The sequence below is a fragment of the Pholcus phalangioides genome, unplaced genomic scaffold (assembly GCF_987345545.1).
Source record: "Pholcus phalangioides strain wild (caught in Gottingen) unplaced genomic scaffold, Ppha-v1.0 ptg000011l_1, whole genome shotgun sequence".
Classification (NCBI taxonomy): Eukaryota; Metazoa; Arthropoda; class Arachnida; order Araneae; family Pholcidae; genus Pholcus; species Pholcus phalangioides.
In genome coordinates this window covers 22,963,778-22,979,802 of record NW_028301604.1, presented here as the reverse complement: position 1 = coordinate 22,979,802, position 16,025 = coordinate 22,963,778, and the positions used below count along the sequence as shown (strand labels likewise).

The 16,025-nt window shown below is 35.3% G+C and overlaps 1 protein-coding gene across 7 annotated transcripts in view; it reads right to left on the bottom strand.

Annotated features, from left to right (window-relative positions):
* Positions 1–16,025, bottom strand: part of LOC149080233 (armadillo-like helical domain-containing protein 3) — a 95,156-nt gene that overhangs the window by 54,616 nt on the left and 24,515 nt on the right. For all 7 annotated transcript variants that reach the window (XM_089239310.1, XM_089239308.1, XM_089239312.1 and 4 more), the window contains exons 6-9: positions 13,707–13,814; positions 12,338–12,430; positions 10,706–10,780; positions 8,509–8,595 (exon numbers count right to left, since the gene is read on the bottom strand). In XM_089239310.1, coding sequence (XP_089095436.1) covers positions 8,509–8,595; positions 10,706–10,780; positions 12,338–12,430; positions 13,707–13,814 — 363 coding nt within the window. The remainder of the gene's footprint in view (positions 1–8,508; positions 8,596–10,705; positions 10,781–12,337; positions 12,431–13,706; positions 13,815–16,025) is intronic.

Genomic DNA, 16,025 nt, shown 5'->3' with positions numbered 1-16,025 from the left:
TGTTATAAATGTTTGCTTGTTATGCAAACTGCTCATTAACTGAATCACTTATTAACCGAAGTTCTCCTGTATATTGTTGCATGCTCTTTCTATGGCTACTACTGTTAGAATGAGAAAAAATCACATATTTCCACTCCAAAGCTGTCGTGAACATCACTGCTTAGTGACGTATCATGACATTCCCCTTCATGTGTTCCTATGAGATTCTCAATCTTTCTGATGTTCTCAACTGCTCCTTACAGTTTGCATCTCTATTCATCGGACACCCTGTATGTAAACACAGCAATAATTAGTAATTTCACTGAGGGAATTTTATTCTGCAGGTATACAAGAAAATATACACAGTCAGACTCACCTATAACGAACACAGATATTACAAATTTTTGCTTACAACAAAGCTTTTATTTCTCATGAATTTCATATTGCTTATCAAATCAGTACTAGTGTTTGCTAATATGCAACTAGACACGTCATTCATGCATGAAAATTCAATTTTGTTCATTATATTTTCAGGATCATGTTTAAAGAGAGATGATAGTCAATAATATTCATAATACGGTAAAACCTGTCTTCAACGGAACCTGTATTAAGCCGAAACCTGTCTTCAATGGAAAAAAATCTTCGTCCCATGATTTCAATGTAAAAATACACATTAAAAAACCTGGATTAAACAGAACCTGTCTAACGCAGAAACGGAAAGAAAAATTGCACCCTCTTAACAGAAAATATCACACCAACACTTCTCAACTGTTTTGCCACCAATATACCAAAAGATCATATAAAATCTTGAAGTGCTCAATTGAAATTTTTACGCAATCCTTGCTCAGTGCCATCTTAAGGCATGGGCACAGCCCGTGGCCTTCAAGAGAAAAGGGTCCTCACAAAAATGATATCTGGTTGAGATTTTCAAGAATTTGCCTGGTAGGGCCTCAGAAAAATCATTTGGCCCACGGGCCCATGATGCTCTTACGACGGCCCTGTCCTTGCTTGCCACTATGAGTTCTACTACACCCACTCTTAGATTAGCAAAAACCGTTTCTGTACTTGATGCTGTTGTTTTAAAAAGCCATATGTAGTGGAGCAGTTGCTTTGTGACATTGTAACAAAATTTTATGGAAAGCAGGCTTTTCTACATTACATTAGAAATCAGTGTAAGGGTTGGATTTCGAAATGATATGCAAGACTTACAAAACTGCATTCTAGCTGCTCTCCATGATCGCAGTGCTGAGCAGGGCCGGAATTAGAGGGAGGCAAAGGAGACAATAAATTTATGTCCCCCCAAGGGCCCACAAGGGCCACGGCCCTGGTTCTGAGGATAACATAAACATAGACAACAATGTGCAAACTGAATCTGACATGAGATATTGACACCTTGATTGAAAACTTTAGAGAAAGTCAAATGAGCATAAATGTCATCAAATTAGATGAACAGTGTGGGTGAAGTTTTATATAGAGATGCTGTGGCGATTGAAATATTCAGTAATTATAGAGTAAAAAATTCACATTACTTTATATATATATATATATATTTATTTATTTATTTATTTATAACTTATTTACTTTATTTTCAGTTAATTTATTTCATTTCAATTAATTTATTTTTATTTTAGTTCAGTTACAAGATTGTTACATAATTTTAAGCATTATGCCAATCAAACCTTTATTAAGTGGAAACCTGTGTTCAACAGAAAAAATCTTGGTCTCTTGCGATTCCGTTAAAGACAGGTTTTACTGTATTTAATAATAGGACAAATGGGGGTAAAACACCTTTTACCTGCATTAATACTGTTTTTTTCCCAAACTTTTCTGTTTTTAATTAAAATACCTCAGCAAATATTACACTTAGAAATGTGAAATTTTTTGGTTGGCCTCAAGAGAGACAAGGAAACAACTTTCTAACTGGATTTTTGAGCAATATGAATGACTTATCTAAGGTCTAGATGTTATTTGGTTATTTTTTCTAACTGGGAGTATGCCTTTAGGATCAACGGTTTGCCAGTAATTTGTGATGTGTGCTATTAGCTACGCATCGTGTATATCATAACATGGAGAAAATTTATTTATAGTCACTAGGATCTTGGTTTATATAATAATTTTTTTTTTAGCATTTTGGAGCTGAGGTGGAACCAGGCTTTTCTGTATATAAGTTATTACTATCAGCCTGCAGATTATATAGGACAGAAGTGATCAACCTTTTAGATTGCACAGACTACATTTAAATAAAATTATTCAGTTTTAAATTTTTATTTTTTTTAACCTTTTCTACACTAAATTTATTCTAAGTTTGAGGTTTCAAAAGTGTCAGCTTTTTTCATAATGCATTTTTATAAACGTTTTCACATCAAGAAACGAGAATTCTTGTTTTTTAAAAAATAAACATTATTGTCAGGAAAGGAGAATTCTTCTTTTGCAAATTCTGTGAAATACTGTTACACAAAGGAAGCTGTTTCACCAATAATAATCCTAAAAAAATCATAGTTTTAATACAATTTTGTTAAAATATTTTTATATAATTAAACTACGGAAGAGTAGATGACTTTGCTTAATAATACTCAAAAAATTATCAACAAATAAGGCAAATGCCAGGAAATACTGAAAAATTCCTAATGCATTTTGACATGCTATGGGTGTTGTCTTTAAAGGATAAGAGCATCATGCTGACCGAGTTTCCCACTTGGATTGAGTACCAAATCTTCAATCTCGGTTGCTCAGCAGAATGAAAAACTATGCGTCTGTTCAAGTCAAACATTTTGGCAAGAATGAAGCGAAGCGCCTGTGTGTCTTTTGCAACAACCTGATTGGCTGCTTGCAAAATGGAGCTATCCAATTGGTCTATTCGAATTTTCTTTAAATTCCCGCTCGTAATGAATTTGAGACATGGTGATGCGATCGGTGGTGTTGATTTATTTTTGAAGGCCCAGATGTATGTGGCTTCATAGAAGTTTAAATCAGCAGTGGATTTCATTTTGTGAAAAACTCTCGCTTCCTGAAATTTGAATCTATGGTCCTCTTTCCAGCAGTGAGCGGCGATGGTCGATTTTTAACCCAGCCAGCATTGTTCATTTAATCTAGTTTTTATGGGTCTCCGTGTTTGTCCTATGTAGCGAAGCAGGCAATCACCACATTGAATATATTAAATGCCCCATTGTTTATTCTGTGGTATAGCATGTTTAGGGGGCTTGAAACAAAAGTTTTTAGTAGGCACATCTATGGCTGTAAGATTAAACTTTTTGAGAATCTGCTTGATCTTAAGTGAGACTATTGGATTATATGGTATAGCTACTTTCATTGAGTGGCTTCTCTTGCTGGTTTCATGAATTTCCTACTCATTTCGTCAACAATTTTGGTGTTGAACCCCCTGTCTTTAGCAATTGCTCCGATGGTTTCAAGTTCATGGCCTAATGTGCTTCGATCTAAGCAGATGTTAAATGCTCTCGCAACATAAGTGCAAAATGCTGAGAGTTTCTGTTGCATGGCAAGATCTAAAATGTGGTGGTAGTACGATAGACTGAGGTTTTATTGAGGTTTGGAAATATTATTTTTGTTTAGTTACTAGAGTACATCCAAGAAAGGCAGTTCATTATTTGTTTCAAATTCAGCTGCGAATTGAACATGAGGGTCTATATCATTCATAATGAGTAGCAATTGCTCCAAGTCATGTTTGCAACCATCCCAAAGCACAAAAGTATCATCCACATATCTCCTGTAAAATGAAAAAGGCACAACGTTTAATAGCTTCGGTTCAAACTCATCTATATATATATCACTCAAAATCAGAGAGATAAGATTTCCCATTGCTAGGTCATCTGTCTGCGTGTAAAACCTATCATCGAAACTGAAAGCTGTTTGTGAGACACGTGTGAATGTGAGATTGCATATATCCTCTACTTCGGGCTGTGAGAAATTGTGTGTTTTAAGATGACGTTCTAGACATTGAATACTACCAGTTATGGGAATGTTAGTGAAAATTGAGACAACATCAAAAGATACCATGTAAATAAGCTCGCTCGATGAATAATATAAGCAAAGCTCGACGAATTTCTAACTGTGTTATTATTTGATTTAGTGAGTGGCAGGAGAATGCGAACAAAGTAATCTCTTTTCTGTATTTTAGACGGCAACGGGTCTATTGTGATGAATACGTTTAACATCTGTTTGAAGCTATGAAGAAAGCATGAGCACCTTCTGAATATAATTCGGTTCCTGCTGAAATGTAAATGGTTGGGGATCATCCCGAACTTTTTGACTATATCCTGCTCTCTAGGGAAAACCCCTCATGTAAGTAAAGATCACTAAATAAATAATCTTGCCACTCACTAAATTAAATAATAACACAGTTAGAAATTAGTCAAGCTTCACTTGTATCATAAGTGCAGTTGAACCCAAACAGCTTCACATGGTATCTTTTGACATAGTCTCAATGTTCACTAACATTCCCATAACTGGTAGTATTCGATGTCTAGAATGACATCTTAAAACACAATTTCTCACAGTCCGAAGTAGAGGATATATGCAATCTCACATTCACACGTGTCTCACAAACAGCTTTCAGTTTCGATGATAGGTTTTACACGCAGACAGATGACCTAGCAATGGGAAATCTTATCTCTCTGATTTTGAGTGATATATATATAGATGAGTTTGAACCGAAGCTATTAAACGTTGTGCCTTTTTCATTTTACAGGAGATATGTGGATGATACTTTTGTGCTTTGGGATGGTTGCAAACATGACTTGGAGCAATTGCTACTCATTATGAATGATATAGACCCTCATGTTCAATTCGCAGCTGAATTTGAAACAAATAATGAACTGCCTTTCTTGGATGTACTCTAGTAACTAAACAAAAATAATATTTCCAAACCTCAATAAAACCTCAGTCTATCGTACTACCACCACATTTTAGATCTTGCCATGCAACAGAAACTCTCAGCATTTTGCACTTATGTTGCGAGAGCATTTAACATCTGCTTAGATCGAAGCACATTAGGCCATGAACTTGAAACCATCGGAGCAATTGCTAAAGACAGGGGGTTCAACACCAAAATTGTTGACGAAATGAGTAGGAAATTCATGAAACCAGCAAGAGAAGCCACTCAATGAAAGTAGCTATACCATATAATCCAATAGTCTCACTTAAGATCAAGCAGATTCTCAAAAAGTTTAATCTTACAGCCATAGATGTGCCTACTAAAAACTTTTGTTTCAAGCCCCCTAAACATGCTATACCACAGAATAAACAATGGGGCATTTAATATATTCAATGTGGTGATTGCCTGCTTCGCTACATAGGACAAACACGGAGACCCATAAAAACTAGATTAAATGAACAATGCTGGCTGGGTTAAAAATCGACCATCGCCGCTCACTGCTGGAAAGAGGACCATAGATTCAAATTTCAGGAAGCGAGAGTTTTTCACAAAATGAAATCCACTGCTGATTTAAACTTCTATGAAGCCACATACATCTGGGCCTTCAAAAATAAATCAACACCACCGATCGCATCACCATGTCTCAAATTCATTACGAGCGGGAATTTAAAGAAAATTCGAATAGACCAATTGGATAGCTCCATTTTGCAAGCAGCCAATCAGGTTGTTGCAAAAGACACACAGGCGCTTCGCTTCATTCTTGCCAAAATGTTTGACTTGAACAGACGCATAGTTTTTCATTCTGCTGAGCAACCGAGATTGAAGATTTGGTACTCAATCCAAGTGGGAAACTCGGTCAGCATGATACTCTTACTCTCTGAAGATGACACCCATAGTGTGTCAAAATACATTAGGAATTTTTTAGTATTTCCTTGTATTTGCCTTATTCGTTGACAATTTTTTCAGTATAATTAAACTACTCAGTATTATTGGGAGGAGCAAAAATTTCCCAAAGCTAATGTGTTAACAGAAATATTTAAAATTTAATGGCACAATTGAGGGGCATGGCGATTGTGCAGCATTAGCATCTGTTAAATTTCTCTATTCCTGAGCTGCACATAAGAAAAGCCATGATGACAGATCATGGGTACCAGAGCTCAGCTTGAGTTAAGTTGGGAAGAGCTTAAATAATGCATTATGATTTATAAATATATAACAGTATCCTCATATTCTGTGGAATTAATCTCTATAGGACTTGGATGCAGTTTTTGCCAGTGGCTTTTTAGTATCTGCAACAAAAACAACTAGCCTATAGAACAGTAATTTTCAAAGGGTAAATGAGATTGGTCGGGGTGCTGTGTGAGATATTTTATGAATAAAATTACATTAGAAGTTCAGTAATGGGGCTTTGATTCCCAAACATGCTACGTCACGCAGGGTACCCCTGAAATGTCTCAAGATCAGGTAGACATGCCACAAGACATTTTTTCTTCATTTTCAAGTATGCTGCAAATGTAAAAAGTTTGAGCATACCTGCCATAAGAATTCATAATAAGAATGCATTGGTTAGATTAAGGACTTCTTTTTGTAAAACAAGGAACTAGTATTTGAAATTACAGTCAGTTAGTCAAAAAACACTTTCATCAAGTTAGTTTTGAATTCATAAGCTACATGAAGAGACACTGCTGGTCATGTTTAGGAGGTTAAGCTGTGTTGTTAGAGAGGTCAAATTTTCTTTTTTGAAAAATATTTCCAGAAAATTTATTTTGAACAGACACAACAGCAACAATTTGTATTTTATTCAAATTGTTTTAAAATAACTCTGTTCTTTTAACCTTTTTTTATTCCTGGCAGGTTATCTGCAGTCCTCTTCCCCCCGAATTACAGTGAAACCTGTTTAAGAGGGACACTGTATGAGACAGAAACCTGCCTTGAACGGAACAGAGACATAGTCCAGTGGATAATGAATGATTTTTCCATTATGGGGAAACTGTCTAATGTGGAAACAGAAGGCATATTTAGTCTATTTTCGATAAAAAAAACCTTATGAAATAGAAAGAATTTTTGGCCAAATGCAAGTTTTTGTCCCTTGAATGGGAAAAAATTAAGTCGTAGTGATTTTCGTTTTGTTAGGGAACTCTTACTTCTTAGAAAAATGATGAATGCTTACTATTTTATCTGAACTGGTTTTGGAAGCAAGGGATTGGGTTTGGATGAAAGCAGATTTATTAAAAGCCTATTTCGCTTATGATGAAAATGATGGCTTTCGTTAGAAAGTACTCCTGTTTTCTAGAAAAATGTTGATAATTCCCATTTAAAGTAGTTCGGGAGAGGAATAGGTGAGGGAGATTCACAATTTATGTTATACAGTATCATGATACAATTCACCGGAGCTTTGTAATGCAGTCACGGCTCGCAAAGATGGAAAATGCATCAATTTTATTGGAATTAACAAAATCTATCAACCTACATACTTAATGCGATATTGTGGCTTTTGAAAGCATGGAAAAAAGTTGATAATGAAACTATAACTCTGTTTTGTGAAAGCAAACTTCCCAGAGAAATCAATTCAATAGAAGAATCAGTCAATCATGAAATTGATAATCTACAAGACGCATTGGATGCAACAAAGTGCACTGCAACAACAAAGTAGGACTGCATGCAATAGACTTTGCAACAGTGGATGATGAACTAGTAACGGTAGCACTGTACAAAAACTGTATTGAAACTGCTATTTTTGGGCAGCTTACCGATGAAAGCAATCCAACACAGTTGCAGAAAAATATCTTTGGATAAACTCATACACAAGTGCAGTTCAGTGCCTTACAAATTTAGACGATTTTGCAGCTTATAAAAATGACATGGAGCTTTTGAGCATGATAAACAGTGCTCAAATGTTTGTGAAAAACCGTATTGTAAGAATGGCGCTGGCGCAGAAAACTCATGTACAGAATGCAGAAAATGCACATGATTTCAAAAAATAATTCACGTATAGATATGTAAACATGGCAAGAAATGTATAATCTTTCTTTCACAAAGGTTATTGTTGTTGATCTCACTGTCACTATTTTGAAAAAGGTATATGCGTCATTTCTCAATTATTTTTAATTTTAAATCATTTTTTTTTTCACTTCTGACATAAGTAAGTGTTCATTCTATTGCTACTCAGGAGAGCGTTTCATAATGAAGTTTAACTATTTGCACATCAAGTATGAAATTTCAAATGTGTAGTAATTTGAAATAACATAAAAAAATTCAAAATGCATAATAATATGCGTGTCACTATTTAATACTCGTTGGTCTACAGTATTTTGGATGATATTCTCAAAATTGAAGTTTTGTGTAATGATAGAAAAAATACTGAATATGTTTTCGTGTGCACCTTTATGAAACGGAAACCTGTGTGTAACAGAAAAAAATTTCAGTCCCTTGGCGTTCCGTTTTATAAAGGTTTCACTGTACTTAGATAATTGAAGCTCTAATGCAACTGCTATCAATTATGCAATTAATACACTAATAGTTAGGTAGGTCATGTTTTTTTTATTATTATTTATTACAGTTTATATAGGTTAAATTTTTTTTATTTCCAAATAATGCCAACAAACCTAGAAAATTGTACATAAACACATAAAGGTTACCTCATATTTTCTGTAATTAACTAAAACAGTCAGAATCAGCACCGCATCATATCCGTGATACTGCCGGGATTTTGGATTTTGTAATATCTAAAAAAAATTTTTTTTAATCATTATAGTTCAACGTAATACAGACTACACTTGTTATAACAATCATGCATTACGGTGACTGGTAAAATAAGTCCAGAATGTTTTCCCATTCGTTCTTGTTATTTTTATCCAATATAATGACTTGCAAAAATTTTTCAATTCAATACAACGTCTGAACTCAGCTCTATCCCACCCCTCTAATTGCAAAGTAAAACTGTATAAAATTGAAATAAAATTGTGAAGGATATTAATCACAGCAAGTCGAACTCAATTAAAAATAAAAAACTTTTATAAACACAAAATAAAAGGTAACAGACTTGCAGCTCCTCAAGACACGTCTACCTCATCGCACTCGCACTGACAAAAAACAGCCATCGATAATGTACACTGACAAAAAGCAGATGACATCAACACAATATTGTCTGCAAAAAAACTCTCACAGATGAGATGGATAGTTTTCTCTATTATAACTTCTTTTTTCTCTGATAATGTTTCATGTAAGCTCTAATATACCCCCACCCATAAACCCTCTGGTTCATCACATATGATCAGTCTACTGGAAATTGGCATATATTTGATATAGTGGTTTTGAAGGTACTCGACAAAGTGTGCAGAGATACCACTCCCACTCTTGTGTCACTTCTACGGTATGTTTCCATAATTCTGGCTAACTTCCATCGCAAATTCCAACACCAATTTATTCTTTAAAATCACAATATCTCCAACATGAACATCCTTGGTCACACAGTACCACCTGGGCATCTGTTGGAGTCTGGATAGGAATTCAGAACTCCACCTCTTACAGAAATCCACCTCCTGACAGACCCTTTGAAGTAGTTGCCATTGGGATCAGTGCATATTCTGAACACATCACCATATTAACAACAATTCAACTCTGAGAGTTTTGTTAGGTACAGTGTTTCTGCTCACCCTGATGGCCTGGAATATGACTTAAAAATGAACTATGTTTTATCATGTTTCATATTTTCAGAATTCATGTTGAAGAATTAAAATTTGTACCTTAAAAAAAACTTGTTGTCAACACAAATTTGATTCATATTAGATTTGAGTGTTTTGAAGATCTTGATACTTTTATTACATTGTTATATGCAAGAAGAGCTGTTTCTTCCTTAGACATGAGCTAAATACAGTATAATTTTGGATTATGAATAACTCGGTTTAGGAGTGTTTCACAAGGCAAGAGAAAAGCAAATTTTTTAAACAAATTTTGACTCAAAAACTAGCAATGTCTAACAATGCAAACAAAAATTCCAAACAAATTTTGACATAATTCTGAAAATGTGTCTCATTAATATTCAATTTTTTTAACTTAAAAATTATTTCTCCTTTTTAATTCTTAATTTTTATTGATTCTGAATTAAAAATACTCTTGGATTTTCAATAATTCTGAAATTATTTGTTTTCATTTATTCTGAATTTTTAATAATTCTGAACTTACTTTATTTACTGTATTCTGTGAATGTTGACTGATTCGATTTCAATTATTGAAATTAATTCTGAATTTTCCTTTATTCCAAAATAATTTATTGATTTATTTGAATTTTGTATTTTCATTCAGTGTGCTTATATATAATTATGTTTCAGAATTTTTCCTTATTCTATATTGTGTTTTGTAATTACGTATGTAGTTTTTTGGATACTAACTTCCATTCCTTCAATTATTATTTTTTATTCGAAACCCAAGCCCTAGAACCAGTTAAGATGGTCCTAATTAGAAACATGACTAAGGTTTTTTCTGAAAAAGACACCATGACAGACAGCAGATGAACTTGATCCACAACTGAGGTCTAACGATGTTTTCTAATTGCAGGCTCAGGAAAAGGTTCATTTAGAAATTGATTCATACAAATGCATTTTGAGTGGTAATATTACAAGTTTGTCTCACTGATGTATACACACCTTTAGCCTCATTTCTTTCACTGACCAAAATGAGAGAACTATTCTTTTTGTTTTTAAAGAAACTGCAACTGTATACACATTAAAGGAGGAGTACAAAATTTGCTTAAAGTTTGCACAGTATTTATCGCATCAGAGAGGTCTAAACACCTTCAGTTTAATTTCTATTACTCTATATATATACAAACCAAACCTGGATGATAGCTTCAAAAATGCTGTTCATCATGAAATACTCAAGTATTGTATTTTGGCTTACATTCTCAGTAGCCTGAAATAAAAAAAGTTCAAAATACACAACAGCTATTAGAAAACAGAATACATAGGAAGAATGTAGTTACAACTTTTATTTTTGCATGATATCTAAAGTAGACAATAAAGAACAGATGATTGGCATTTGTCCCATTGGTCAATAAATTCTTGAGATATACAAATAAAAACTAAAAAAAAAATATTTATATGTAACTTAACCTCTTGATTTACCACATTGTGCAGCAAGCACAAATGTCATGCACGACTATTGTATGATCAAATCAATGACTTAAAAATTAACGGTCACCACTCACCTCATGGTGACCAGACATATAAAAATGGAGACAGATATTTTTTGCTCTAGTCACCACCCCAACACCTGATAAATATCATAGATTTTCACAGCAGCACTTATTCAAGTAGTAGAAATCTCTGAAAAAAATCGTGAAAAATTTGTCACTATATGATTTTTTTTCCATGCATGTGACTGGTGATTTCCTTCATCTTTTTTTCAAAGACATCACTTTTTTCAAAAAACAAAAAAAAAAAAAAAATGATGTGAATATACAGGAATCATAGCAAACAGGGGGGGGGGGGGGTCTGGCATTTTAATGACGAATCATTGATCCTAGAGGTATATTTTCAATTAGAAAAAGTTTCCAAATAATGTGTAGTCCTTAGATATGTCATCATGTTTCAAGGGGTTGTATAGTTATTAAAATAAAAGAAATGAACTTTTTATACAGTCTCCGTGCACTCCCCAAAACCCAATTAGGAAGTTGTTGCCCTGTCTCTCTTGATGCCAACTGGAAACATGTCTCAATATTCACTGAGATATTTGAATTCAAAAAATAGAAGAAATTTGAGGAAAAAAACTGCATTAAATATGGGTAAAATGTTTTTTCTGCATTTAAAGCTGTTTTTTCCCAACATCTCAAAACTTCTTAAAAATTAGATACTGTCATGTTAATTCGCTTAGATGAATTGTAGCAACAATATGGTGACAGAACATTGAGCTGAAAGAAATGTGCCAATTAATTGGTCTCTGTAAAGAAGAAGTACACTCTCTGAGTGGCGAATGCTCACAAACATAATGTACAAAAGTTTTAAACCATCAATATCTTTGGAATCGCTGTTGAAGGAGATGACTTCTCCAAGTTTTGAGACTATGAGAATGATATTGCAAATTCTAGCGACAATTCCACCATGCAATGCCAAGGTAGAAAGAGTATGGAGCAAAGTAAAAATCATCATCAAAAATAGATCCATCTCAATTAAAAAAGATGCACTAGTGCACTAGGCAGTCATAGTTATTATTACTATTATTTTGCGGGGGGGGGGGAGAGATAACCATGTCTGATCATCCAGAGATCCCAGGTCATGTTGGGCATAGTCAAACATTATGTAATTTTATGGTTTATTTTTGAATGAGTTATTATTTTTCTATTTTTACAAGGAAATTTTGTAAAACAGTGAATATTGTACTGTGAGAAATATTTTCAGTATAGGATATTATAAAAACCAAATTTCTTTTAATCAAAATTTCAAGCAAATTGAAAAAAGCAAATTAACTCACAGTAACAAGGATCAAAATAAACTTCAATATAAGTGTTTTAAGGCTTCTAGGATAGTCCAAACACAAGTAGTGAGTCAGCTGGGTAATTAATACCTGGTAAAATTTCAAAGAAATAAAAATAACATGATAATTTAATAACTTTTCATAACACATACACCTAAAATTAAAGTTTTAACACTATTTTGGGAAAAAAAAATAAGAATTTCAGTATGGAAATGAATATGATTTACATAAGAAAAGATGCACAGAGATACCAGCAATGAATTCTGCCACATATAAAGAAAATACACGACATTTCTACATACAGGTTAAGAAGTATGACCATAAAGCTAATTTACCAATTGGATTTAGTAATTAATGAGATAACCTCCTAAGATTTCACAATACTGTAACTCCAATAAGTTTTGACAACTAAGCAGGTAAGAAAGACAACAAAAAACTGAAAAATGTAGCTTTTTATTGAGGAATTCTCAACCCTGTATTTTGGTGCAATTTTTACGACAGGCTTATTGACATCCATAGTGGAGGCTACAGTGAAGGAATCAAATGTTGCATAACTGCTGTTAAATCACTATCACATAAAAAATTACCAAACAATACTAGTTTGAACAATCACTCAGTTTATTTTTTCGCAAAATTAGGTTTTAGGTCAAGGACCACATCAGAAAACTTAGGCCTTATTTGGCCTGTAGTTCATTGTTTTTTACCAACTTTGAGGCACGAATGTAAGCTGATTTACCTATTAAAAAGTCTTGTCACAAAGAGCAACAGAACAACAATGGTGTAAATATTCAATCATTACACTTCACTCACAAGTTGAAATATTTATGACAGCACTGAAAAATCAGACAAAACACTAGATACGCACTCAGAGACCTGTTGGATACACACACTCACACTTCCAGCACCCCACTCAGTTGCCTATGGGGATAGGACTTTAAGACCAGACATGACCCAGGCTCTGTCCCTTAGGGATATAAGCCAGTTTGGGGATAGGACTGGAATTGTGCTCGGTTTGAAAGAAAGTACATGGGTTGAGCATGTACGCACTTGGGCTGCTTTCTCAAAGCAGGCGTTGCCAATCTTTGTTAAGGGCCTCGCGAAGAGTTGGCGCTATTATAGTGTGCATGTTCAGTGCTTTGAAATGGTACTTTTCTAGACAATTCTGGGGAGTAGTGGATAACTGGAGAAGGAAGTGTGGGTCGAAAAATTTTGAGAACCACTGTTCTAGGGGCTTGTTTATGGAGGGAAGTTATTTTATAATTACCTTGTAATTTTATTATCACCCAAGCAAGCAAAATAAAAAATATCAATAAAAAGTTTAATTTCTAAAAAGAGTTAATAATCTGCAAGTGTTATTAATAAATACCTGCATCTGTTGTTCAGCAGCATTAAATCCAATCAGATAGTTTATTATGTCAAAGCCAAAACTGCTGTGGGCTTTTTTATAAACCCCTCGAACCAAAGCACACAGTGTCTGTAGAATGAATGAAAGAAATTTTAATACAAAATTTATGAATATACATAAATTATGTGTATGTACATCAGGTGCCTTCAAACTTTAGACACAGTATGGGTCACAATTTAAGAAAGCCTGCAGGCCATGAAGCTATACTTCACATGGTATTAAAGAGCTCAGCTGGCCATGTGTTGAATACATGTGATGTACACAATCTGCAGAAAACTTCCCAATCAAATTTATTTGATGAGAATGATTATTTTATTTGTACAATCAATTGAAGATTAATGGTGCTAAATACTATGAAGTTTCTAGGTGCTCCTCTCTTAATGTTATCATTCATGGTAAGATATTGTTGTTTCAGATAGATTTAATGATTGTTGTATCACTTCAGGGCTGTTTTTTTGGCTCTTGGTCTTTTATATACAACCTCTGACAATAAAGTTCGGTGAATAGTCCTGTAACATTAATGTAGATGAAATGTTAACGATAGTTACCTTACTGTCCTTCGAAATAGTCACCTCCCATTATTATGCACCGCTGAGATCTCCTATACATGTACTGGAAACTTTGCAAGAAGTCTTCTTTTGGGATGGAGTTTAAAAGCCTCGTCACGTTTCATTGGATGTCAGGAATATCGTCAAATCTCTTTCCTTTCAAAGCGAGTTTGAGTCGTGGGAATAGGAAGAAGTCTGGAGGATTGAGATCTGGCGAGTATGGTGGATGTTCAATTTACACCACCCCCTTTTTTGCCAGGAACTGTTTGACGATATTGGCTGTGTGAGGGCGAGCATTGTCGTGAACAAGAAACCATGAACCTTGTTGTGCGTACTGAGGTCGTACCCTGCGTAGACGTTTCATAAAACAAGTCGAAATTTCATTGTACCTTGCAGCATTCATCGTCGTTCTCTCAGGTAGAAATTCCTTGTGGATAATGCTTTGACTATCAAAAAATCGGTCTTCTCAAAAACAGGCGAACCACTCGTACACACACTTCATGGACAGTGCTTGATCTTCATAAACACGTACCAGCATCACGTGAGTTTCTTTCGGTGTCTTGCCAAGCTCAAAACAAAACTTTAAATTGATCTTTTGTTCGTTCATTTTCCTGTTCTCAGTTAAAAACCAACGCACTAAACAAGCACTTTGTAAAACAAGTCTTTCACGGAACACAAACGATGCTCAACTGAACAACGGTGGCGGCAGATGGTCAACACCTGCCGCTACGCATGTGCAGCGTTTTGCTTCGCCATGGTTGCCAGATCGGCCGTTCTGACTTCATTCAACGAACTTTATTGTCAGAGGTTGTATATATATATATACACTGCTGGCCACCCAAATTGCAACACCAAGAAAGACAAGAGATATCGCAACAATATTTATTTTGTAGATAACATGTTGACCAAGCATCAAATGATTAACTTTATAGACTTCTGTGAAGTGTGGTTCCTGCCAAAATCAGTAGCCAGAGTAGCCGCCATTGTTGGAGATCACCGCTGCCACACGCCTCGGCATTGATTCAAAGAGACTTTGGATGTGTTCTTGGGGTACAGCAGACCAAGCAGCTTCCACGCGTTGCCAAAGTTGATCTGGTGTGGCAGCTGGGGATGTAATCTGGGTCAATCGTTGAGCAACCATGGACCACATGTTTTCTATCGGCGAAAGATCCGGAGAGCGAGCTGGCCAGGGAAGCAATTCAATCTGGCGATTGACGAAGAACCTTTGGACAATGCGTGCCACGTGTGGTCGCGCATTATCATGTTGAAATATGGCTGTGGGCAAGCCCTGAAGGTAAGGAAGGACAACTGGCTCCAACACCTCGGAGATGTAGCGCTGGCTTTTTAAAGTACCGGCAGTGCGTACTAGAGGAGTGCGAGAGTGATATCCAATACCGCCCCATATCATAATACCCGGCGCAGGACCAGTGTGGCGGTGCATAACGGAGCTGTTCAGCATCCTCTCTCCACGGTGTCTCCAGACTCGAATCCGACCATCGTGGTGTTGCAGACAGAAGCGTGACTCGTCAGTAAAGACAATTTCATTAAATTGTGCCGTCCACATCCTTCTTTCATCGCACCATTGGCGGCGGAGACGTCTGTGGTTCTGCGTCAAGGGTAGACGAAGCAATGGACGTCTTGCGGACAGACCACTCTGCTGTAAACGGCGTCGAATGGTACGCGCAGACACTGGATGATGCGGTACAGACTGAATGTGCTGTGCTATGGTTCG